General features: G+C 40.0%; 1 protein-coding gene across 1 annotated transcript; it reads left to right on the forward strand.

The window, feature by feature from the left end:
* Positions 1-1,725: 1,725 nt before the first annotated feature.
* On the forward strand, positions 1,726-20,788 carry LOC135714805 (ero1-like protein). Its single transcript, XM_065238173.1, has 6 exons — positions 1,726-2,361; positions 18,574-18,825; positions 19,213-19,484; positions 19,546-20,119; positions 20,183-20,334; positions 20,400-20,788. The coding sequence occupies exons 1-6, from the start codon at positions 2,179-2,181 to the stop codon at positions 20,449-20,451; spliced, it is 1,485 nt and encodes a 494-aa protein (XP_065094245.1). The 5' UTR covers positions 1,726-2,178; the 3' UTR covers positions 20,452-20,788.
* Positions 20,789-26,503: the final 5,715 nt, after the last annotated feature.

Genomic DNA, 26,503 nt, shown 5'->3' on the forward strand with positions numbered 1-26,503 from the left:
AAGGTCAAAATTAGCGATTTTATGATCGCTGATTGCTTGCTCATCGCGTTGCTCATCGTTACAGTTAATCGCTAGTTGGGACCTTCTGAAAGCAAAATTGATAAATTTTATATGTCATACACAAACCACAGACAAACAGACGTAACTCTTAGAAAAACTTGTTCTTGAAAACATAGTATCTCAAAACATATAACCTCAGTAACGACATCTCTCTGGCTTCTCGCGGAAAACAAGTTTGCTCGCTAACTCGTAAACAATATTGCATAAAAGTTTTATAGAATATATAGAAACGTCAAAGTGATCCGATGCCAGCGCTGCGGCGAGTAGTTCGCGGAACTGATAATATTCAAATCAACCGTTAAATGCATGAACGAAGATACACAATGAAGAGTTACGTCTGTTTGTCTGTGCACAAACTTTACCACCTCTTCTTGCATCTTACAAATAAAATTTTTCATTATAGTATCTCATTGTTTCATAATTACGAAAAATAGCATTTTAGCTGTAATCAGCAATTGCAAGCCTGCTGCTGTATATGGACGATCAAATGTAAGATACTGTGGTAGCCACAGCATAGTTCTGTCATAACCTCAGCTTTTTCATTGATCCATTCACAAGAATGGAGACAAATGCAATATTGCCAACTACCTTGGAATTACTTCGTTGCTCTATTCCCACGTAACAATTAGGGTTTTATGAGGATTCTGTAGGCCATGAGACTTGTAGAATGCTTTAAAACTTCGCGATTTTATTATCGCTGATTGCTCACTCATCGCGTTGCTCATCGTTACAGCTAATCGCTAGTTGTGATCTTCTGAAAGCAAAATTGACAAATTTTATGTGTCATATACAATCTTTACCACCTCTTCTTGCATCTTACAAATAAAAATCATCATTATAGTATCCCATTGTTTCATAATAACGAAAAATAGCATTCTAGCTGTAATGAGCAATTGCAAGCCTGGATCTAATCAACAAGATATCTCAATAATCAATTCCTCGAATGAGGCAATGGATACACCACCCTTATGCAAACGCAGTGCCATCTAGCATAGAGAACAGACTGAAGGTGGAAAATTTCAAAAGCATTATTTCAGATTGCAAAAAGCTCGCACTATTCGATTCCTTTTGATATTTTACACAAAATGACGTGAGCTTTTTGCAATCTAAAATAATGCGACGAAAAAAACTGCTTTTGAATTTTTAAAAAATGCATCAAAGTAAATTGAACCTTAAGCGCCACTAACGGCGACTTCCACACTTTTTGACAACCTTATGTCGCACAATTTACACTAGACACTAAGTGCTGGTAGCGCTAAGTGGTAATTTTGAACAGAAAATTTATCGATACTAGCGCCAAATTGATGATCACGGAAAATCTATATCCTAGTCACGATAACGGGTGTATGAGTTGATTCGTATCTAATCTATTCCGGACAAACTATTTTTATCTAGATAAAGTTACATGTCGGTTTGTCGGTGGTAATCCTGTACAACGGTTTGCTCAAAAAATAATGTTGTTGTTGTATGCAAGATTGTGTTCGATGCGCTTTCAATCCTTTCACAACAGCGCTCTTTCTCTCAGCAACGGCCGATGGCTAAACTACTTTGTGACATTTTAATGTTTTGTTTTGAATTTCTTCTTCTAACTCGGGCTACGTGTGCTCTACCTCATTTACCACCCATCTCACCTCGTGCCGTACCAAATTCTAATGATCTGTGGTTGCTGGGTAATCTCGCGGGGTAGCGATTTTCACAACGCGCGGTGTTCATTTCAGTATGTGTTTCGATGTCGACGTGATTATTTGGAACCTGCAGGATTGGGTCAGCTGAAAAAATAAGCTGCCATTCAACGTCTTGTTTTTCTGCCACCAGAAACGAGTGAAAGTGAATGCGAATAATCGTCGCGATACAGTCATTGTGTAAAGTGTTGACGTGTTAATTTCCCAGTGGATTTCCAAAAGAAAAAAAAAATAGCTCGGGCGAACAGCTTGTTGGGGATTTAAGGTGCCAGCTCGGGATAAGTGGGCAGTTAAGAAAAGTTATCCAGTCTGATAGCATCTTCTTGCAAAGTGAATTATTTATCATCCCAGTGAATGAAATCAGCGTGAAGAGTTGAATGATAAATTTGTGTTGTACCTAGAGTATAAATAATAACAATCGCAGACTGAGCAACAAATGAATGGAGCGACAATGTCAGTGTCAATGGCATCGAGTCGCAGAGCATCTTCCGGCCATTTATGCCGACTCCAGTGCATAATTGTTAGTTTTGTGGCCCTGCTATGCGTAGTTAACTATTCCAGTGGATCGTTTTACACCCAGGGAGACGACCTTAGCAAAGACAGATTTTGCTTTTGTCAGGTATGTAAACTCGTCATACAATCAGACTAACTGGGAATGTTGCACCACCGCCCACTTTTGATAGAACATCAGCATGAAAAGCATAGGCTCTTATTGTTCAATGGCTGCTCACTCACGTTTGCAATGTTAGCTTATAATTAAATATTGAATTCCCGTTGAATCAGCAAACTTTGAATACGGTACGATGAATGTTTGCGTTCCGTTACGTTCGATAGATGAAATAGTGGCGCATTTTGTTGAAACAGGTTAATGTTCGTAATACTCTAGAGGAAGACAACGGGTATGGATTTGGATCCAGTCGCTGATTGGTGAAGTTTAGGATTTTTTTTATTCTAAATGTGTACAAAATTACTGTCAGAACTGTTTGTATGATTTAATACGGAACATTTTCAACAGTGACTGTAGGAACGAATGAAGAACCTGCGAAGAAGAAAAAAGAAGCTAGATGTCCTTCCTGTCTTGTCTTAGGTAATACTCAGCCTTGTTTTTTAGCTTGATTGGAATCCTACACACTTACAGATTATTTTACAGTAGTCAGTATTTTTTTACCGGGTTTTCGAATTGTTTTTCAGCAATTCGGTAAAAATTCAAATTACCGTTATCTGTAAGGAATCGATTAAATTGATTTTTTTTTATTTTCTTCCATTAAATTGGGTTAAAAGAACTAAGTCTGCACAAGTTTGGAATAAATTTAATCATTATTGAATTTTCCACAGATTTTTAAACTTTTACCGAACTGTTCCGCAATTCAAAAACCCAGTAAAACCTTACTGACTGGATGAGTGTGTAAGTATGGGTATTATGGTGCCAATAAAAATGGTCATTTAGAATTTCAAAATCTGACCATGTGCAAAATGTTTATTGCCTCGAAAAAAAAAGACCTTGTGCAAAATTTGGGCTCACTTGGACATGATTTAAGGATGGCGAAAATCGTCAAATTTTGAGTTTTTTGAAAATCTAAAAATGAACCACATGAAATTTCGGGTTTTGAATTATTTTTTTAATGCCACATGACTTAAAACCACCGACAAACCGACATGAATGAGCATAGCAAAAACAACAAAATTTCTCACCAAAGCACACTACTGACATCTGGCTCCGTATTCGCGGGAAATCCGGAGAAATTCGAGATTAGGGCGTGATTGCTTTTGTAAACAAACACGATTTCTCGCGAATTAAAGCTCAATCTAAAAAACTAACAACACAAACAGGTAGAGGAATGGTTCCTGTATCATTTGGTATAGTTAGTTTTTGTTTTTGTTTTTTTAATGCGTTTATTTTTCCAGGCTCATTTGCCGTAGCTTTGCGGAGCCATATTCATCGTTTGGGTTACAAAATTAATTAAAACTAACTTTAGTAGAGCGGGGGCGATTACTCGCGGCTATCTCGAGGTTAGGGGTAACAAATTGTAACAAACGGATTGAACACAAGGTTTGAAGAGCAATGTGCTCTTGATCGCGAACTAAGCGGCACTCTGATGAAAAAGACAAACATGGGGGTACACCGATGGGCAGCTAACAACTTGGGAGGATAACTCAGATCTAGCAACACAATGGAGGGTGCGTGACCAAAGCACGCGGTCGATATCGTGATATCCACTACCACAAGCGCACAAATTGCTGCCTGCGAGCCTGATTCGGAAGAAATGCGAGTCTAACGAGTAGTGATTGGACATGAGCTTTGATATGACACGTATAAAGTCACGGCTCATGTCCAATCCTTTGAACCATGGCTTGTTCGATACCTGTGGGAGAATAGAATGTAACCATCTTCCCAAATCACTCTCATTCTATTTTTGTTGCCAATTGGTGAGGACGTGCTGACGGGTAATTGAAAAAAATTCCGCAAAGCCGATTTGTCGATCAAAAATATCGCCTTCCATAGCGCCCACCTTAGCTAGCGAGTCCGCTTTCTCATTACCCGGAATTGAGCAATGAGATGGGACCCCCCCCCCCCATGGGTGATAATATAGGAGCAGTTAGATAAAGTACTCAATTTAGCTCGGATTTCGGTCAGGAAATACGAGGAGTGCTTCATCGGCCTCATTGATCGAATAGCCTCCAACGAGCTAAGGCTATCTGTAAAAATATAATAATGATCAGACGGTAGTGAGGCAATTTGCTCTACTGCATAGAACATGGCTGCTAGTTCCGCAACGTATACGGAACAGGGTTTTTGCAGTTTATATGAGGCGCTATGAAATTCGTTGAATACTCCAAATCCAGTGGAAGCGTTTATAGTTGACCCATCTGTGAAAAAACTCTTATTGTTACTGACATGGTGGTACTTGTTTGCAAAAATTAAGGAAACAACCATCGACCGATGGTGATCTGGTATTCCACGGATTTCTTGTAACATGGTCAGATCAAAATTTAAAGAGGAACTATAAAAGTCTTGGACGCAAGCACGATTCGAATTGTACGAAGAAGGGCCAATCTCCAGCGTCATGTATTCGTAATAGAGACTCATGAATCTTGTTTGAGGATTTCTGCCGAGCAGCTTCTCAAAGTTTTCTATTACCAATGGGTTCATTACTTCACAACGGATATGAAACCGGAAGGACAGTTCCGCGAAACGATCTGTCAGTGGGAGAACACCCGCGAGTACTTCGAGGCTTATCGTATGCTTCGAGTGCATACAGCCAAGCGCGATTCGGAGGCAACGGTATTGAACCCGTTGCAGCTTCAGGATGTGTGTTTTTGCCGCGGATTGAAAGCAGAAGCTACCGTACTCTAGAACCGACAGGATGGTTGTTCGATACAACCTGATCAGATCTTCCGGGGGTGCTCCCCACCAAGTTCCGGTAATTGTGCGAAAAAAATTGATTCTTTGTTGGTATTTTTGTTTCACATACGAAATATGTTTTCCCCACGTGCTTTTGGAATCGAACCAGACACCTAAATACTTGAAAGATATACTTTGAGTGATTGTTCTACCCTTTAGTTGAAGCTGTAACTGTGCAGGATGATGCTTCCTATAAAAAACAACCACCTCAGTTTTCTCCGGAGAGAATTCGATACCCCATAATTCCTTCAATGCCCAAATAGACAAATTGTCTAAGGTATCTTGCAATGGTCCTTGCAGGTTCGGTGCACTTGGCCCTATAACAGACACAACGCCATCATTTGCAAGCTGCTTTAGCGAGCAATTTTCATAAGGACAACCATCAATGTCTTTTACATAAAAATTATAAAGAAGGGGGCTTAAACATGAGCCCTGGGGAGAGCCATGTAACTACACACTTAGAAATACCTAATTTTACACGTGACGGAATCCATCTTTGACATAAAGGATGAGACGTAAACAAACATGTCATGTAAAATTAAGTGCTCCGAGACTGAAAAGTTTGGTACTCGACGAAAAGTACGTTTGATTGAGCTGAGTTTTGCGTCTATTGCGACTCAATTTTATGTCAAAAATGACGCTCGTATATGTCAGTCTCAGAACACTTAAATTTACATGTATTTTTTTAAGTGTGTAATTCATGAAGTTGTCGAGTTTCCATGAGAGAAGCTCATATATTTCTCAGACAAGAAGTTGCTCAAATAGTTGTTCATAATTGGTGAAAGCCCACTATTGTGGAGTTTATCCGAAAGGACGTCGATACAAACAGAATCAAAGCCCTCTTAATGTCTGTCGTGACCGGACCGAGGTTTCCAGCCTCGGTCACGGCTACACGAATCTCGGCTGATCTGCTTCCTTCTACTGCTGCTGGTATTTCTGCTGCTGCTGCTGTTCCTGTTGTTGCTGTTTCTGATGCTGCTGCTGTACATCCGTTGCTTTCAACAATCGTCACAAGAATGCTTCAACAGCTAGCCCGTATTTATACCCTACTTAATTTCCCCTTCTTTACCCAGTGCTACTAGCTGTGTCGGGATTTCCCCTCATGAAGTAATGGGATTTTGTTCTCATGCTCTCTTTTCTACTATCACCTCTGCCATGTTCCATGCTATATAGATTCTGCTCATATAGAATGTTTAATTACTTGATTTAATTGTCAAATTGTTTTACCTTCAAATAAAGTTTTCATTTATCATTATTATTCCACATCAACTCTATCTACCACAATGTCCAAGAGAACTGAACCCATTTTCTGTTTTTTGCCAGTTGAATTTCAGTTGATTTTTCCCTGTCCAAGGATGAGGGGCTTGATGATGATTTGTCAAGTGTCGCTATGATTTTTTTTTTTTTGCAATTTGATAAAATTGTAGTTTTTCTCCAGTTCATTGATTTGAAAGGTTCATGCGAGTTAATTTCACGGAGCCGTTTTTTTTTTTCCTCTGTTCGGGACCTAACACTACTGCGACCAGTAAATTACACCGTAAGTTGTAGTTTTATCATAATTTTAATATTAGCATAAAATAAAATAGTTATTTTAAATTATCTTTTGTAATGCTAAGGTAAATAGTTTGCTTTGAGTGTAAAGTTAATTTATAAGAAAGTTCTAACAGTTTTTTTTTGCACTTCGAAACTTGACGGGTCATACCTCTAACATAGTAGCAATGACAGTGTCGCATGTCCTAACAACAACTGCCTGCTACTAGTGTTCGAGGGGCCGACAGGGCTGAATACGGGTCAATACTAACAAAACTCTAACACTAACATGACCCCGAAACTAACGTTCATCCATTGCACTAATAGTTATAATGTAGTTGTACTTTCCTAATAACCCATCTATCACAGACAAACAGACATAACACTCGGTTGGACAGGTTGTTCATCGAATACGCATTTGACGGTCAATTCGGGTGTTTTTGGTTGGTGGTGCCACCTGTGGCGCGCACGGTCGGTTCCCTTGCGTTTGACGACTGCACACTAGCGCCATCTGTTCAGCGTACTATCCATCACATGATACTGAACAGATGGCGGTAGTGTTTTAGTGACTATGTTTTGTGGACAGAAATATTAAATGTGTTATTTCTGTTTGTCTGTGCATCTATGTTTCTTTTTCGTTGTGTGTGTGTGTGTAAATGTAACCAATACTAATACCTTTCTCTCTGTTCTTTTATTCGTTTTCTATATCCCTTCACCATCACCCCATATCCCATCATTTTGACGAGAGATGAGTTACTTGCATGGTGCATGCCCAAGTCGTTCTACAGGATAATATGCTGAGCGTGGTTCTATCACAAATCGATAGAACTGAGGAATAATAAGGTAAATTCTACACAGTATTTTAAAGGAGCCAACTCTAAGCAGGTAATAATAGCAATTAATAATCAAACAACCATAAAAAGGTAAGAATGAATTTATTTATTTTAAATATAGTAATGACCCGATTTTGTCAGCCCCTCCGCGCTTCAGATTTTTTTTCTTTCAATAATTTCACATACTCATAAATCTAAATTTTTCTCATTCGTCATTCGTTAAGAGGGATATTTAAAGTATACTTTGGTGCAATAGGTTCAAGAAGATTACTGAAAAAGGGCATGGGTTTTGTAGAACATTGGAAAACATTTTCAAAAAAGGGGGTTGACAAAATCGGGACATTACTGTATTCCATTTACATTTACATTATTTATCACATATTTCCGGAGAGCTTCGAGGTTGGAGCGTAGTTGCTTTTGTAGATGGGCACGTCATTTGTCGGTTTCTCGCGGATTGGGGCTCAGTCTGGAAAAACTAATAACACAAACAGGTAGAATAATAGTTCCTCTATGATTTGTTATAGTTTGTTTGCAGGATTGTTCTTTTGTTCGCGGGAGGCCGACGATTGACGTGTTTGTTTGCAGGGGCGATTGCGCCCAGATCTCGGGGATCTCCGGATTTATGGTCGTAATCTAGTACACACAGTTGATCACAATACGAGCCTAAAAGCTGCAGTGACCTAGTGAGCACCATAGCTCGAGTCGTCTGAAAGTATTGTGTATCGCATAGAGAGCCCAACCGAGATTCTAGCCTATTAAGACTGCAGTTGGTCAACTCTCGAAAAAAAAAAAAAAAAAAAAAAAGTTGATCTTCAGTTGATTTTTAAGCAAGTTGAACTTGATTCTATCCATTCCTGGAGCTGAGTTGTTACATGAGAGGAGAGCAAGTGAGAATTCCACCATCGAAAACGGGGAATCTATTTCGTTACTACCCGACGAACCATCACGAACGTTGGTTTGAACCGACACCGAATCCGGGCAAACTTTCCGCGCGAAGCTGAATATCCAACTGTCTGAGTACTCCTTGTCTTCGTTAACCGGTGATGACGCGTTTCGCATTCTCCTTCCGACATTCCAGAGTGTTCTCATGGAAGTCTCTCGCGACAAACCATCGACGAACCGACGCCAGTAACCGCGTTTTTTTTTGCTGTAGTCAAGCTCTTAAAGGTTTTCTCACGCCACTGACAAGGCCTATACCAACAGCAGCGTTTGACAGTAGGCAGCATGTCCCGGGCTCAAATCGTTTATTTTGCTGCGCTGGGCCCGCTGTCACGGTATAACATGTTGCCTACGCGCCTGCCACTGGGCTGGGTTTTCTCGAGGTCGGTGTACCGCTCGAAATCCTCGACCTTACCGTGTTTGCGGAAGCGTTTAAAAGCGCCGGACTTCTCACTGTTCGTGTCGGTGCAATCCATATCCCACCACGGAGTGGGAGGTCATTTGCGAACGGAAACACCCGGAACACGTTTCGTCTGTGCTCGCAGCGCACAATCGATGATGAGACGCGCGAGAAAGGAGTACTCGTCCAGTGGAGGAAGTTTTTCAACCGATTGACTGGCATCAAGAACCGCGGTCGCGAATTTTCGCCAGTCAATGTTTTTTGTAAGATCGTACGCGATGTCAACCGAGCGAGTAGAAGATAAACCATTGGTAATAGAAACTTTGATTGGCAAATTATCACTACCGTAGGGATCTTGGATTACTTTCCACGAGCAATCCAACGATAATGAACTCGAACAAAGTGAGAGGTCTGATCTGCTTACTTTTGCTGGAGGTTTGGCTACTCGTGTTGCTTCCCCGGTGTTCAGAATTGTCATTTTGAAGAAGTCACACATGTCGTATATCAAGGTTGGGCGGTTGTCGTCGTACAGTTCCCCCCAGCCTGTACCGTGAGAGTTAAAATCTCCCAAGATCAACCGTGGCTCCGGCATAGCCGTGTAGATATCCGAGAAACTTTGACGAGAAATCGCAGTTCTCGGTGGAAGATATACTGAGGCAATACTGAGGCATTTACCTCGAATGTCACCGAAGGCAGATCGATTCTGCAGAAGGAATGGAGCTTGTTGATCCCCAGAAGCACCCCTCCATACGAATCTGCGCGGTCAAGGCGAATAATGTTGAAATCATGGAAAGCAAGATCGTTGTCTGAAGAGAGCCATGTTTCACAAAGGGCAAATGCATCAGAAAGTGAGTTGGTAACTAAAAATTTAAATGTGTCAAGTTTTGGCATAAGACTTCTACAGTTCCACTGAAGAACAGAGATCATATCCCCGACCTCATTCGGAGAATTATCCATCAAAGGATATGATCGATGCAAGGAAGGACCACCTAGAAGCTAGTTGCTTCAAAAGAGTTTTCACCATTGACAGCACTAAATTAATAATGCTCCTCGTTGAGTCAGAGATATTGAATATACTAAAGAAGCTATCCACACACCAAAAAATTCTGAATTTTACAGGCGATGTAAACATCCATGCATGCAAACATTCATACATGTAAACTTCCTTTTCACGTAAACAAGCAGCTTGCAAGAAATGTTGCAAACAAAACTGGACAGTTGCATACAATATATGAAATATTGCATGACATGTCTCATAAATTTACAAGATCTATAACCTAAACTTGTATGATATATGACGCTTCATTTATGTGCATCATAGTAACGGAAATTTACACTACTTTTTTTTTTGCTGTGCACAATACCAGAAAACGCGAACATGATTTTCTGGCCGAAAAACTGAGACATCTGGGGTTTTAGATGATCCTGGAAGTGACAGAAAGTTCTTGTCATAATTATAAGGTTTAAAATCCGGTGGAATGGGTTTCAGTGCATTTCCGTTACCTCTTGATTTTTCCAAGGTGGAAGGGTGGTCCGTACGAGTGGCCTTACGAGGCTTTTCGGAGGAGTGTTTTTTTGCTCGTTTTCTCGTATTGCCTTTAAAGACAAACGGACTACCTTCACCGCCCAAGCAGCACACTTCGAAATAAGCTGCTGCAACTTGATTGTGACTGGGATAAGTGGCACACAAGTAACCACAATTGTTCAGTGACATGTGTGCTGCTAGGGCGACCTCTGAGTCAGAGTCTAGATCATCAACTGGCAAAATGGAGAACGTGTTACCATAGAGGTCCCGAAATAATGTGCTCAACTTTTTGGCTCTGCTCTGGTACTCTCTTCGGTCCCAAGTTAATCGATTAACCCCTCGAAACATAGGAAAAACCAATAACCCCTCATTTTATCTGTCAAACTTTCATAGCGAATCAAAACAAACATTGCGTAGTACTAGAATTTCGACTAGAATAGGATACGTTAACCGTTTGCTTGGGATTGGGACCAATAGGCTAGTCAAGTAGTGAGCCAATTTAAAATCGTTAGTTTCGTATTGATTGTTGGTGTTACTGCTTTTTGGTGTGGTCTGAGAAGATGAAGCGGTATTCTTAAAGAGTTCTGCTATTGTTCTCTTGGAGCGAGCATGCGGAGACCGCTTAATTTTGTCTCCCTGCTGTTTATACCTCGGGCAGTCAATCAGGGTATGCAGACTGTTCTTGCAGTACACGCGTTTTGGAGGAGCACCGCAAGGGCCCTTTTGATGCTGCTCGCCAGACTGATCGCAGCGTGGTTTGTTCGAGCAGTAGTCCGATGTGTGACCAAGTTGTTTACATTTCGAGCAGTTAATTACCCGAGGTACAAACAGTCGTACAGGCAGCCGAACCTTGCCAATAGCGACGTAGTGAGGTACCGCTGAACCCGAAAAGGTCACACGAAACGAGTTTGACAAGGAAAACGATTTTTTTGAGCCTACGACGGATACTGACTGCATTTGGGTCGATAACCTTGTAGCTGGTATGCCTCGGTCACCTCGGTAGGCAATTTCACGTGCTTTCGTTGTTGCTATCAATGGGATGATGTGATGATGCGATGATGATGAGTTAAAGCTGGACCGTAATCAAAGCGCTCGGCGTATGATTAACGGCTTCCTCACTCGAGCACTAGTTGTCTTAACACTATGCCAACTAACTTTGGTGAGAAAAAACCCTCGCGTGGGGAAAAATTCAAATACGAGTGTCGTACAACGAGACCGATGCGACTTGACCGGCTCAGCGTGCAAGATGGAATGGTATAGTTTATATATATATTTTTTTTGACTTTAAATGATCTTTATTTCTTGTGTTTGTGTGGTTTACATGTATGAATTTTTCAAGTGACACAGATGCGTCTTTTCAACTTTAGTACATTTGAGATTTTAATTATTATTTACAGTTTCTAGTCCTATCAGGCCTATTTTAAAGTATGACCACCTTGGTGGGATCGGTTTGATTTGAATTGGAAAAAGGAGTCTACTTATAACTACTATTTACAACTACAACTAACCTACAACTACTATATACACCTAGCCTACTATATACAAATTGCTTATCAAAGCATGTTCTGATAAATTACATTTGTGTGCAAATTTAGTCTTAATTTCGTTAATTTTGGAATCTATTTTGGCAATGCCTGCCTCTTCATGTAAATTTGTTATTCTAGTGCCGAAAGGACGATCAAGAACCATCCTCAGCACTCTATTCTGATATCCTGATATCCAGATTCTGGACAACACACCCGAAACTTTCATTTCGGAGTGAGTCCATTCTGGAAGCAATCTGTCTGTTCAGATCAGCCATTTCACGTTTTTTGCCCAGATCTCCAGTCCTCTGAAACTGGCGTCTACGAACATTTCTCAGGCGAATCAAAAGTTGGGTGTGGTAATCAATGGCAATAAACTTACCCCTCACAGGAACTCGTCGGATGCACGCCTCGTCAGCCACGGTTATGACTTGGTGGAGTCCCTCCAACGCTCGGTCGATGTCCTCCACGGTGTCAAGCGGCGGGTTGTCGATGATGTGCCTGTCTACCACGCGTCCAAACTGGGCCCAGTTTACGCGATGGTAGTCCTTGCGCAGGCTTGAAGCAGGAGCCACGTTGCAGCCCAGTTCAGCCACCACCGGTTGGTGGTCGGAGCTGAGTTCGTTCAAGGCTAACGGCTTGGACAAGCCGATATTTGTCAGGAACAGGTCTAGCGTCAATGGGTTGCCCGCCGGTGAGATGAATGTTGGTTCATCCGAAAACCAAACGGAGTACAGCCCATGCTGTGAGTGGTCGAACAGGAGACGACCATTCTGGTTCTGCTGGTAGTTCCGCCAGGCCTCATGGCGAGCATTCAGATCTCCTCCAACTACGAAACGGGAACCGGTACGGGTGATGGTGGACAGGTCCTTCTTAAATTTAGTCGCTAGTCCACTGCTGGCGGTACACTGTCGAGGGCAGTAGACGGCGATGAACTGGACGTATCCAGTCGACGACTCCACCTCCACACCAAGGGCCTCGATGATAGAGGTGCGGATATGGGACAGAGTGTGGTATTTTATTCCTTTCTTGACGACGACCGCAACACCACCCCCCCTGGAGCTGGTGCGATCAAGCCGGATAATGTTGTGGTCAGGCAACCAGAAGCTGTCGCCGGACTTTAGATGGATCTCAATTAGAAGGCCCACGTCGCTCAATCTTTTTTGCTCTTACAGAGCAAGCATTCCAGGTGACGATAGTTAGCGGTTTAGACGCCATACTGGATGATGAACTTACCGAGCACTTGGATCTGTTCGGGCTTATTGCGGCACTTACGATGGGCACTGGACATGTTGACGAAAATTTCCATCAGTTCATCTGCTGAGAACAGATCGGGGTTGTTGTTTTGCGCTGTTGGTTGTCTCCAGAATCCAGGCTGGATGGAGAGCTTTGGCCAGCAGAATCACCGGAAGTTGCTTGAGTGGGATGCACCCGCGAATTCGCTTGCCTTTGCTGAGGAGCACGAAGAGGCGGGAAATCCTCCGTCCGAAATGCCGGGACTTTGTCCTTCTTGCGTCTTGGTTGGTTGTTAGTTGCCACCTGTTTTCGGATGCGTTTGAAGTCCTCGCGTTTGGAGCACTGTCTGTCGGAGCCTTGATGTGCACCACCACAGCTGGCGCATTATAACGCCACGGCTCCATCCACAGGGCAGTTAGAAGTGGCGTGTTCTTGAGCGTAGTTGCTGCAGCGTGGCTTGATGTTGCAGTTGCGGGTACCGTGTTCAAAATTGAGGCACCACTGGCGCTGCGTTACGTCACGATGGCCGCCACGGTATGGCTCCCATCGTACGGTGATGGAGAAGATCGATCGGATGGCTTGCAGCGCATTGAGCGTCACCGTCCCTTTCTGGAAGTGCACCAGAAAAAGACAATCCGGGTACGTCTTCACGTTTTCGTCTCTCCTCGTCATCCGAAAGACAGCGATTGGGGCCAGCTTGTACCGGTCCTTGAGTTCTTCTTCGATCGCCTTGGGATCAACATCCGGTAGACCCCTGATGACTACCTTGAAGGGCTTTTCACCGGGGATGTCGTGCGTGAAGTATTCCGCATTGGAATCCTTCAGGAATTTGACGGCGATTTCATATTCCGCTTTCGTCCGGAGCATCACCTTAGTGCCGATCCTGCTGATCTTGTACTCAGTTGCGATGCCCAGCGATGCGAAATCGTCAATGAGCGTCTTGAGTGGCACTATCTTCACCACCAGTGGAGGAAGCTTGACTTTCGCCACACTCGGGCCGGCAGAATCACCGATGTCGCTGGCGTTCGTCGCGGTAACATCGTCGTGTCCGCTCGTACCATCGGACTGTCCTTGGTTCTTCTTCCTCTTTTTTGTCCGCTTCACCGGGACTGGGTTGTTATTCCCAACATCGGTGGGAAGAGTAGCGTACCTATTTGAGATAGGTACCGAGCTACCCTCACCGCTGTTCTTCTTCTCGGCTTGATCACGAAGTCTGCTCCGGGAGCGCTTTCTTCCCATCACGCGATGCGACCGACACTACTGACGACGCGACGTGCAGTATATCTGCGAACGTTTGTAACAAACTATAGGTTTATCGAAAAACTCAACAGAGCGAGCAAAGACCGAACTGTACTACTTGACGTTCAAGCAGAGAATGTATATCTGTTTCTGGTATAGTTTATTCGCGAGATTGTTCTTTTATTCGCGATAAATCGGTGTTTGACGTGTTTGTTTACAAAAGCAAGTGCGCCCAAATGTCAAAGTTCTCCGCAAATATTTAGCTAAGCCATGAACCCGCATGCAAAAGTTATGAATTGGTTCGTGACTGATCTATCCTGGACAAATTATTTTTATCTAGATAAAAAAATCCTATGGTTTTGACAGTTCGATCACTGCACATTTAAATCGGCCGTTTGCGATTTTCGGGCATAAGTCAAAATTAAGTGCCATGCCGGTTTGTCGGTGGTTCAGAGGCGCCCCGTTACTAAAAGTCCAACCTGTTCTATAAGTTACATGTTTAACAAAAATGTGGTAAAAGTAAAGAAAATTAGAATAACATCATGACAGCCATTTGACAGGCCTTCTGCTCGATTGGAAAGAGGTTTCCCTAGACTTTTATCACAATGTGTAATAAGTGAAAACGCGTTTATTTGTTCAGTTTGGTATGAAATGCGCAATATATAAACCAAAAACTGTCATAAGTCCGCAATTTCAAAGGTTATGGTCACAAACGTTTATCAAAGCGGCATTCAGAAACAGCCTGCTTTCAATTCTCGTAAAACGTATGGTCCACATGACCTTTCCAGACACTCGTATAGTGTACCTATAGTTGTGGTATGGGGGTTTTGTCGGAATAATGGTGGAAAGCCGAATAAGGTTATTTTTCATCGATAGCTTCCCTACAATAAAGCAGATTTGCATTTTTAAAATTTAAAATTAGCCCAAAGATGACGGAAAACAATTTATTTTCCTTAAGATTTTTACTCCTTTGCACCTATAGTTGCAGTCAGGGGTTGAAACGGTTGACGTTTTTACACAACATAAACGGTAGAACAACATTCAAGTAAAAAGAATATCATTGACTATCAATACAGATTGAAACCTATAGTTTGAAGTATACAAATTGTACGGTAGCGGCGCCGGTGGTGTAGTGGTAAGCGTGATTACCTCTCACCCCAGCAGGCCTGAGTTCAATCTCAGTCGGCACCGCCGGGATGTTCTGAGGCATAACATATCTGATCAAGGGAAGTAAAGCCGTTGGTCCCCGGTTCATGAGTTGATGGGTCGATAGATAGGGTCCAGGTTTGGGAGCTGCCTTCCTGGCATCGGTAGCGTTAGGGTTGATGCATATATTATGTCACGCTCTAAGGGGGGAGGAGGAGTCTAAGATTTTGTGACAAGCAATGCATTAGGTATAAGAAAAACGTCACGATAAGGGAGGGGAGGGGGTTAAATTTTTCCTCGATTTAGCGTGACATAATTAATGCATGGGCCCTTAGTGCTCATCACGGAAAACAAGATCGACGGAAAACAAACAAAGGAAAAAAATTGTACGTGCATCATTTATTCAATTATTCAATTAGTAAATATATTGTTTTAGTTCCTCCACTGCTGGTTCACCCACCCTACACACTCAGAAATTATCGCCGACTTCGGTAATTTTTACCGAAATCTAATCAGCTGAACTGTTCGGTAAAATTTATGCAATATATATCAATTGCTTTTCAGCTACTTTCAAACAAAATGTCCACTAAAATTACTAGATTTGATCATTAATTTAAACAAAGTTGAACATGTTTTGAAATTATTTTCAAATTCAATAGCCTTTAAAATGAAGGTCAAAGTTTTACCGAACGTTTAGCCACAGACAAACAGACATAACACATTGAATATTTTTTCAATATAAAACACTACCGCTATCTGTTGAGTATACTGTGATGGATAGTACGCTGAACAGATGGCGGTAGTGTGTAAACGTCAAACACAAGAGTTATTGACTATGCACGCCACAAATAGTAGTGCTACCAACTAAAAACATTTAAATTGGCCGTTAAATGCGTATTCGTGTTATGTCTGTTTGTCTGTGATTTAGCTGTTCTGATTTCGGTAAAAAATTTCGTTTTCGTTTCGTTTCGAACCAGCGACAGTAGTTGCTGGTTTTCCTGCGCTGTTTGCTTACTCGGCTTATTGCATAGGGCTGAATGGAAACGAAAACTTCTGGCAAACGCTGCCCATAGGTTCCCCGTAAGCAAGCGAACTTATATATGAAAACGATCTCCCTCTCTTCTCTTTTGGCTGCAGAATAGCAGATTAATGAGTATACCTTTAGGCGAATTGCGAGGGGTTTCTACCAACCTTGTAAGGTGATCGGTTATCAAAAGTATTGAAATAATTAGTGAATTTTCAATTACTCAGTAATTTCAATTGTAATTGTTCAGTGTATAGGCTGTGTCAACCGCTAATTTGGCTTATCTATGGTCTAGCCCCCTAGGCTATACACTAGACTGATGCAACATTTGACTTTTTCGCTCCACAGTGCTTAAATGGTTTCAAATCGGGTCCTGATTAGCCTCCCAAAGTTACAACTCATTTGGTTAGAAACAGACTTCGCACAAGCCATTTGAAGTTTACTTGTAAATTACTATGGGAAATCTCAACTTTTTGTTCATTGCCTTCTAGTCTTTTTCCATATTGAGCTGCGAAACAGTTCGATAGCCATTCTTATAGAAAATCAGCTACAACTTTGTTGAAGATCGTTTCTATGTAAAACGAGACAGGAAACAGTTATTAATTATTTAAGAGATTGGTAAACTTATGACATGATCAAGCAGCTGCTCTGTAGGCAACACTGTATTTTGCAGTGTGACATAGTAGCCATGATTTTGTGTCCTATTCAACGCCCCAGAAACACCAATGTTGCCTGCTGAGCAGTTGATTGAGCATGATCATAAGACATCAGTGCATTGAACCATTGATAACTTTCGATCTTTGCATTTAATCAAAAAGTGGTCTAGAGCATAGTTGTAGCTGGGAACATTTTTTACAAGTACAGCTGAAAGTTTTTGAAGCAGACCGATATGGTGAATTATTAGATAGACATGAACAAAAATCTTGGTTTTACCATAGTAATTCCCATACAAACTTCAAATGGTTTGTGCCATCTCAGTTTCTCACCAAATGGGTTAGTCAGGATCCGATTTGGAATCGTTTAAGTATTGCGGAGCGAAAATTGCAAATTTTGCATCACTCTACTATACACCTAGTGTCCTTCCCGTTGCACTCGTCAGCTCGTGCGATACTCTAGATACACATGGGTGGTCGTATCCGGGTCCTCCTCTGGGTAGACTCGTGTTCGTCCAGGTTCTGGTACATTAACTTATCTCTATGGGAAGGACCATTAATTATGTCACGCAAATTGGGCCAATTTTTTACAACACCACCCCCCCCCCACCCTCTCTCATTTGTCACATTTTTTGTATGACTCGTCACAGGTTTTAGTCGATAAAATCAATCCAAAAGGATAGAATTTGAGCCAAAAACGACTCACTCATTGATTTTAGATCTTATTGTTCAGTCGATGAGAACGTTTTTCTTATGCTTTCAGTTTCTCGCCTGTTTCGTTCTACTGCTGCTGTCAGTTCCGAGTCTAATAGCAGTTATCTGCTTGGTAGAATCAATACTCGTTCAGCTATCTTTTAGCATATATGCAGCTATCTAATAGCATACGATAATAGTTTAAACTAATACTATCTGATACTGGCAGCAAAACTTTCTGATCGTAAAGTAGAGTTCATCCCGCAGAGTTTGCTCAGGCCAGCAAAGGATAATGATTGATATTTTTCAAAGTTCTATATGATATTCTATTGTAAAATGCAGCGCTATATTACATTCAAAATGTGTGCATTATTTTAAAATCTTGAACAATTTATCAGGTTTTAAAATTCTGTTGGCATTCAAATTTTATAAAATCCTTTTTGTTTTAAATTTTGTTAGGTAAACCGGTTTAAATGTCTTATTTTGACAAATATACGGAGATTCAAATAATTTTCCAATAAAATTGATAGCAGCATTTAAATATACTTATAACAAATGTTCAGCTGTTGGCTGCAAACATAATTTAAACCCCATCAATGAGCTTGTTTATAGCGTTTCCAACGTCGAAATCACAATTAACATTACACTGTAAAATAATCAAATTCACTGCTATAAATCTCTTTCCAGCTGCAGGGAACGATTGACGATTGCAGTTGCAACGTGGACACAGTGGATTTTTACAATAACGTCAAGATTTTTCCGCGGTTGCGTAGTCTTCTAGTCAAGGATTTTTTCCGTTACTATAAGGTGAATCTCATGAAGGAATGTCCATTCTGGGTCGACGACAGCAAGTGTGCTATGCGATTCTGTCACGTAGAGCAATGCGAAGAGAAAGACATCCCACCGGGGCTGAAAGGAGATATGTCTTCCTACCATAAGGTGAGTAGTAGCGTGGTGAGGACTACATCAGACGTGCGTTTGATTGCTTTATTCTGCGATAAGGCAGCTTGCAAATGCTGATTGTTCGATATATCCATCGTCTAGCAGCAATAAAGTGTTTCATTTATAGCATTTCAACGCTTGTTAGTACGTTGTTTTGCTAGACGTTCCCAAAATAAAATTCCAATTTTTGATTATCTATTGTACCTACATATCCATCCACGTAAATTCTGAATGTGATTTAACACAGCCCGCGTGTACCACTGGCTTATCTATTTGTCATCATAATGCATGTAACCTGAAGTGGGAAAACCTGTTGGCGATACTTACTGGCAAAGTGGTCACATGCCGGTTATCACGTAAACAATCATATGTTTTTTTTTGCAGTACCTAAAGGAAGTACAAACTCTGACGAATTGCAACGAAGATTTGGATAAAGAGCTTGGTTTCTTAAATACCAGTATTAGTGATAAGGCTCATCAAGAGTTCCAAAAATGGGCGGACTATGACGAAGCTCAGGACAATTTTTGCATATCGGATGACCACGAACCTGGTGCGGAGTATGTGGACTTACTATTGAATCCGGAAAGGTACACCGGATACCGAGGGGAGTCGGCGAGAAGAATTTGGAGTAGCATTTATTTGGAGAACTGCTTTCAGTGAGTGTTGTGTATTTTTGAAGGTAATCCTTTTCTTCACCATCGTAACTCCTCTTTTTAGGTCCCATTCTGTTCGTCGTAAGAATCCGTATGCTGCCATGATTCCATACCACGATATGACCCAGAACGAAGTATGCCTCGAGCACCGTGTATTTTATCGAATGATCTCCGGGCTCCATTCCAGTATAAACATCCACTTGAGTGCCAACTACCTTCTATCGGAGAAAACCTCTTTGGGATTCGTTTCTCCAACGGGAGTGTGGGGCACAAACATGGGAGAGTTCGAGCGAAGATTCAGCCCTCAGACCACCGACAACGAAGGCCAGCACTGGCTGAGGAATTTGTACTTTGCGTATCTCGTTGAACTGCGGGCTTTAGCCAAAGCTGCACCATATTTACGCAATGAAGAATATTTCACTGGACGTGAGAAAGAGGATCGCGAAATAAGAGTTGCGGTAAAAGATCTGCTTAACGTGATTGAAGGCTTCCCATCACATTTCAACGAATCGGTTATGTTTAGTGGAGGAACTTCGTCGGTCAAAGTTAAAAATGAATTTCGCGAGAAATTTATGAACATCTCGAAAATTATGGACTGTGTTGGCTGTGATAAATGTCGGCTATGGGGAAAACTACAGGTCAGTTTGTAGTATTATTGACTGGTTATTGTTTTGATGACTTAAGAAATTATTTGACTATAGGTTCAAGGAATGGGAACAGCACTGAAAATATTGTTCTCTGGCAAATTTGACAGCGATGTTGAATCGGGTTTCGAAACTAAACTAAGGCCAAGCCATCCCCAGTTTAAGCTCAAACGAGCTGAAATAGTAGCGTTATTTAACGCATTTGGAAGGTAATTGAATGATATTGCATTGCATTTTGATCTCATAACAAACAAACAATTCACTATATGTTTAGACTTTCGACAAGCATACATGAGCTGGAAGAATTCAGGCGGCAAATGCGGTGAGCAATTTTGTAATATGTGTAGCTAAATCAACCAATTACCAGACTGGCAGTGAACCGATAACAGTGATACAGGTGCTTACACGGTACGCTAAAGTTAAAATATACCGGGTGTCAATTGCAATGTACGGCAGTCCATCAACGCTCTAGAAAATGGATAAAAAAAAAACCTATTTAAATTCTACACAAACTATCCTAAGCTCTGTGTTGTAGGTTTAGGATGCGGATCCTAACTTAAACATTCAAGTAATTGATGTGTGTACAAGTTGTTATTAGTGAGAAAGAATGCATGTATGTAATTTATACAGAAGAGAGATATTAATGGTTTTGTAAATAAAATTGTTCCTTTTTAGAAAAAAATTGAACTTCAGTTATTTTATGTCACTCTCCATCTGCTGGTCCCGATGAAAGCCAAACTCATATCAGAGTTGTTAAATCTCATTAATTCGTAACGAAATTGTCTTTATATTTGCAGAGTAGGTCAACGATATTAACACTTCAGACAGTTGAGCTGTTTCGTATTTATTTTGCTGGTTTAAAAATTTATTATAGATCACCAGACGAACCAGAAAGTCGCTAAAGCTGGAAGGGTACAATAAGCGAATCCCGCAAAAATGGTGTTTACCTCGAAGTCGGCCAGTACAAGACTATAAAGTCAAGACCAACAATTGAAAAGGCCTCAACTCAATTTTGTAAACAAACCTTGTGAGGCCATTTTATCGCGAACCGAAGGCCGCTAACGCAAACCAACAAAATTAACAGGTAGGGGCATTTCCAGCATCCATACGATTGTGTTTTAGGTTTGCGAATATAGGTTCCAGTTCGCGAGAAAATTGCCTTACAAGGTTTGTTTACAAAATGGGTTGAGGCCGTTTCAATTGTTGGTCTTGAAGTATGCATATTATTTAAAGGAAAATGGAACTACCCAGAAAATGAGTAAAATTTTACCAATCAATTAGGCATTGTTGCTACATAAATGAGTTGCAGTTATTTTCCCAGGAGTAGCTTCATCGCCGTACACCGAAATAATTCAGGGTGTAGATATCGGAGAGTGAACACGCTTGATCCCCTATTTTGATTTTATGGAAACTTGACGCCGTTGTTGCAAATTTAACAGAGGTTGCTTTGATATTCCATCGACATGGAGCTTTTAAAATGTGGCTCAGTAACAGCCACCTGCGTGCTCGAAGCTGCGTGCTTTATAGTAATTATTGAGTATTTCATAGTTATCATTGAGAATTTTGCGGTTATCGAATTTTGTGCCTGAACATACTCATTATAGCTAAAATACTACTTTTCAAAATCATGAAATTATGAGATATTATAATAATAATTTTTATATGTAAGCTGCTAGAAGAGGAGGTTAAGTTTGTGTATGACACATAAAACCGGTGAATTTTGCTTACAGAGGGTCATAATTAGCTATTTTAGGTGTAATGAGTAATCGTCATGAGTGAGTAATCGTCATGAGTGAGTACTATTCGTTATAATAGCTAATCGCTAATTGTGACACTCTGGATGCGCAATTGACAAATTATATGTCATGTGTCATTTATCAAAATTTACCTCCTCTACATGCGTCTTACAAACACAAATTATTATTATAATATCTCATAGTTTCATAATTTCGAAAAGTAGTATTTTAGCTGTAATGTCGTGTAATGTGTATGTTCAGGCCTGACCGTGTATACAAAAATCTTAAAAAATACCGATTAGTTCATCACTCAATAGTATCTTTTTGAGTGAACAAGTATAATTTGAATATGGAATTCAAGAAGGTCGAGTGTTGCAAGCCGTTTACTAATAAACGGTGTTCGTCAAAGCTTCGTAAATTATCCGAAAATTTGATTGAAAAACATAAGTTCCTAAAGTGGAAATTTAATTTGGATACATCTCTATCAATCTGTGATACGTGTCGCTTGAATTTAAATAGGATCGAACCATGTGCTGAAAATCTGGAACTAGAAGTGCAACCGTTTGTCATGGACATCGCGGAGCCGCAGCCATCTACATCTCGACATGGCCTCGAAGAAATACCATCAACGACGTCAATAACAACAGCATCATCTCAGGATAGTGGAGAGCAACAATTTTCCAGGACGCATAATATTGAGCTATTCAACAAGGGCATAGCTGGTATCAACGTATCGCCAATATCTACAAACAAATTCCAGAATGTTAACTATCCCCGGAGAAAGTATATGGACATTACCAATGGCATTAAGAAACGCATCTTAGGTTTTCAAGCGGAAGAAGATGACCTGGAGCAACTAAAATTGAAAGCTGCGGAACACAATGAGATGACCCGACAACTGAAGGAGAGATTTGCTGATCCAGGTTCATCGAGAGACGATCAAATAAGGATTCTGACGATTTTGCCGAAATCTTGGTCAACGCAAACGAACGAGTTTCAAACAAATAAATACATTGTATTGTAAGCTCGATGCTTGGTAAACGGGAAAGGAGTATTGGCCACCCCCAACGAAAGGCTAGGACATGGTTTGGATCCCGAAATTAAAGCGAGGTATTGCAGTTCTTCGAAAGCGATCAGATAAGCAGAGCCACGCCAGGACTAAACGATTACGTTTCAGTGAAGAAGGAAGGTAAGAAGATTCATATTCAAAAGCGACTTTTAGTTTGTACCATTGCGAGAAGCTTTTATTAAATTTCAAGAAGTTAGTAAAAATAGCATTGGATTTAGTTCATTTGCAGCACTAAAACCAAAGCATAGCAAATTACTTGGTAGTTCAGGTTCTCACAATATTTGTGTTTGTACCATCGATGAAAATATTAATTTAATGCTTCATTGTCTTAGATAATATTCATTCGAAAAAGATTTCAACCATTATTTTGAAGAAATATTATGCAGCTCATCATCCAGAATTAAACATTGTTATCTCCGCGAATGCGAACGTTGTCCAGGTCTCTCAGATTTTGAAAGAAGTTTTTCAGAAAAATTCGAGGAACAGGGTATGTCTGAAATATGTTTTGAACAATGGGTTTCAACTGATCGATGCAGTTTAGAGAAACTTGTAAAATCAGTAGATGGATTTGTTCCTTATTTTTGCGAAAAGTTGGAAAAACTGGTATCCCATGATTATATTAAAACTCAGCAGTCTAGTTTCTTGAGAAATACAAAAAATACTCTTAAAAATAGAGAAGTTGTCATAATTTGTGATTTTTTTCCGAAAATTATTCATTTGTTCTTCAAGATGCTGCCCAAAGTAGTTACTGGAATAATCAACAAGCTACTATTCATCCTTTTTGCATTTATTATTCAGAATCAGGTATAATTAAAAATTTAAGCTTGATCGTAATCTCTGAAGTTTTAAAAAACGGTTTTAAAAGCGGTGCAAGTATTTATTTCAAAATTACTGAACTTTTTGCAAACAAAAATGCAAGTAAAAAAAGTGATGTTTATGTCTGATGGAGCTGCATCCCAATATAAAAATTGCAAAAAATTTGCAAGTCTTTGTAAGTTTAAAACGAAGTACAATATTGATGTTGAATGGCACTTTTTTGCTACTTCGCATGGCAAGGGACCATGTGACGCGATTGGTGGCACATTAAAACGAATGGCAAGGAACGCAAGTGTGGCTGTAGAACACGAACATCCAATCACAAGTGCAGCAGATTTATATGCATGGGCTAACCAGAAGAGTAATGATTATTTAACAAAAATGTCATTTTGTTTTGTGTCACAAAAGGAATACGAACAAAAGCATTTTTGTAAAGGCCAAAACGATCCCAGGTACAAGAAAATATCACTGTATTGTTCCGATTTCCGAAAATCAAATATCAGCGAAACTATTTTCGAATGACGAAGAACGCACCATTCATAACATATAAAAACATGCCAATCAAAAGTTCATCAAATAAAAATATATCCAACGAAAAGATTTATGTACAAATTATTATTATTAAAGACGATCGAAAGTAATAAATGTAAGATGCAAATAAAAACGCATGGGTATTTCATATATTTATCTTATTTATCTTATAAGTTTAAAACCAATTTTCCAATAGTCTATTGGTGGAAGGGTAAGTTGAAGGTAAGTACATGCATATCTTGCAAAACCTATCATATTTGATGGACAATCACGTATAACTTACGAAAAGGGCATACTTTCTACAAAAAAATGATTATGATGAAAGTAAATTTGAAATATCTCGAAAACGGTTACATTTAGGAAGTTTATCGATATGAGCACTATCGTTTGAAATGATTTTTATAATCGTATACTGACATCAAACTAAACATTTTGCCGTAAATAATGAAAGTTTCAAAAATGTCTTAAAAGTTGCTCTTAGAAAAACTTTTTTATTAAAAGTTTGTCCATCCTGGAGTGTTTTCAAAAATCCTGCTTTCTATTCAAGTTTTTATTAAAAAAATATTAAAAAAATCAAATATACGTTTTTTTGTTATTTGAATTTTGAGGTTTATTTTTAATTTTTTTTGTAAAAAAACGAAAAAAAAAATTCCGTGTATATTTTTTTTATAAAGCCTTATTAGTTTCCTACAATTCCTTCTAAGTAAATTTTTTTCTACAACCAACTGTTTTCGAACTACATTTTTTTTAAAGTATGTGTGCAAAAACACAAAGGCCCTTTTCAAAAATTATCCTTGAGTCAAAAGGGTCTCCTCTCCTGCGGAAAATACTTGGTCTATCATACTGAAAATATGTGCCAAGTATCATCCACATCGAAGATAGTCAAGTTTGGTGACTGACCGATTTGGCGTGGAATTGGTCATATGTCAGTCTCAGAGCACCTAAATTTACATCATTTTTTCTAAGTGTGTGCATTTGTTTATTTTTGTGGCCATAAAAATTACATGAGATTTTCGACTTGATTGAAGTGCATCCTCATGGATGTAATATTAAAATTTTTTTTTTTTGCTGTGTACGGTCGTGAGACATGAACTACACACTTAGAAAAATTCATGTAAATTTAGACTGCTGCTAAACGAGCAGGAAAAAAAAGTCGAGCAAGAAATTTTTTTTCGAGCTGCACTTGGCGCCACCTGTTTGTGAAAAAGATAACCATTAAAAGCTTTTGCAAGCTTTTTTCCTACTAGATTTTTATTATGAAATCGAGCCTACGGCAGGGTGGCCAGATTCTAAGCGAACACGAAACAACTATGATCCAGTTTTTGATCCAGCCGCATTTCCATTATCCATTGCTTCACCCGCGGATAAGTCGGTTAGGTTTTCAAGTTTACTATTATATTTATGTGCGAGAAATGTCTATCGGGATGTGTATTTTGATTTTTGCTAGTATTATTTTTAACAGGAATTTAAGATTGCGCACAGTACGCATCAAATAAATCGACGTGATTGTTGGTATAACTTCCTTTAGTGTGTCATACGCAAATTCAATCCAGAAATGAATTCCACGAAGTACACAACCAACGTTTTCTTACATGATCCTACCCGCAGATATCTTGAGCTGGGTACCGATCGTACCGAAGTTGGAGAAACGTAAAAATTTGTGTCTAATATATTTTCAAAATAATTTTAATTAAAACAAAATGTTGTTTTCAGAAAGCACACATCCACATTCAACAACAAAAGGAATAACAATTATTTATTTCGGCTCGGCCCCCAGTTTTCACTCTGCCAGGAGCTTAACTCATGATTCTGACGGCCACGCCTCGCATTCACTCTGGTCTAAAGGTACCTAATATATATATATTTTCCTGTTGAGTACACTGTTCCAGTTTTTACCCTGCTGAATTCAAATTTGTTAGAATTGCTACTGGCGTTTAAATTGATCAATAAAAGATGCCTACAAAGGGCTTTTGAGCAGTCACGCTAGTGCACTACATGTACACGCGTTTCGAGATTGTGAGATGAAACAAATAGTTTTAGTATTCCAAGTTATACTGTATAACGGTGTAACACTTCTTCTTGCGATTGGTGAAGAAACATTTAAAAAATGATAAAAAAAATAAGTATGTAGGTAGTTAAAATGTATGTTTCGATAGTGAGGTTCCACGCGTGTATACCTGCGAAACTGCTGCTGTAAATGTGGGATGTACAAATTACAGTTAGCTG

This window comes from Ochlerotatus camptorhynchus, unplaced genomic scaffold, assembly GCF_037179485.1.
Source record: "Ochlerotatus camptorhynchus isolate MF236.1 unplaced genomic scaffold, CSIRO-AGI_Acam_v1.1 ptg000730l, whole genome shotgun sequence".
NCBI lineage: Eukaryota > Metazoa > Arthropoda > Insecta > Diptera > Culicidae > Ochlerotatus > Ochlerotatus camptorhynchus.